This window comes from Sodiomyces alcalophilus (genome assembly GCF_042370955.1).
Source record: "Sodiomyces alcalophilus JCM 7366 unplaced genomic scaffold ACRALscaffold_7, whole genome shotgun sequence".
Lineage (NCBI taxonomy): Eukaryota > Fungi > Ascomycota > Sordariomycetes > Glomerellales > Plectosphaerellaceae > Sodiomyces > Sodiomyces alcalophilus.
The window spans coordinates 3,749,408-3,750,001 of NW_027263538.1; the positions used below are offsets into that span (position 1 = coordinate 3,749,408).

General features: G+C 49.0%; 1 protein-coding gene across 1 annotated transcript; it reads right to left on the reverse strand.

The window, feature by feature from the left end:
* On the reverse strand, positions 1-247 carry ACRALDRAFT_212092 (uncharacterized protein; the record flags this gene model as incomplete). The annotated part of the gene is made up of 3 exons (XM_071023825.1): positions 1-18; positions 63-102; positions 144-247. 3 exons carry the CDS (start codon positions 245-247, stop codon positions 1-3), a joined length of 162 nt encoding a protein of 53 aa, XP_070872866.1.
* Positions 248-594: the final 347 nt, after the last annotated feature.

A 594-nucleotide genomic window follows, 5' to 3' on the forward strand; every position in this document is an offset into this window, starting at 1 on the left:
TTAGGCTATACGGTCCTTCTCAGTTGGTTACAGGGGGGAAAAACCCGTTCGGGTAGAAAAACCTCTGTACTCTCCTCGTTGGGATCGGTGCCGCGTCGGGGCCTCGACGGTCCCGGTGGTGACTCAATACGTATCTGGATCACACCTCCAGTCTAGTGGCTGACGGGAAGGTAGCAGGCTGGGGGATTCGGGTTAGCCTGGGATGCGGCACACTATGCAGGGGGCCGAAAGAGGTCCGCGTAGGCATTAACTATAAAATCACCCTAAAGCAAGGTCCTAATAGACTTAAGCCGACCCTGCTATAGGGGCCCCTTTACGGTATATTAAGGGAGGAGTTACTAGTGCTCCGGAAAACGCTTAATAACTTAATAGATAAGGGATTTATATAAACTAGTAGCTTAGCAGTGGCTACGCCGGTCCTGTTCGTAAAGAAGCCAGGGGGCGGGTTACGCTTTTATTATAACTATAAAGCCTTAAACGCGATTACCTAGCGAGATTATTACCCCCTCCCTTTAATCACTAAGACCCTATATAACCTAGCTAGCGCTAAGTGGTTTACTAAGCTTGATATAGTCGCTGCCTTCTATAAGATCC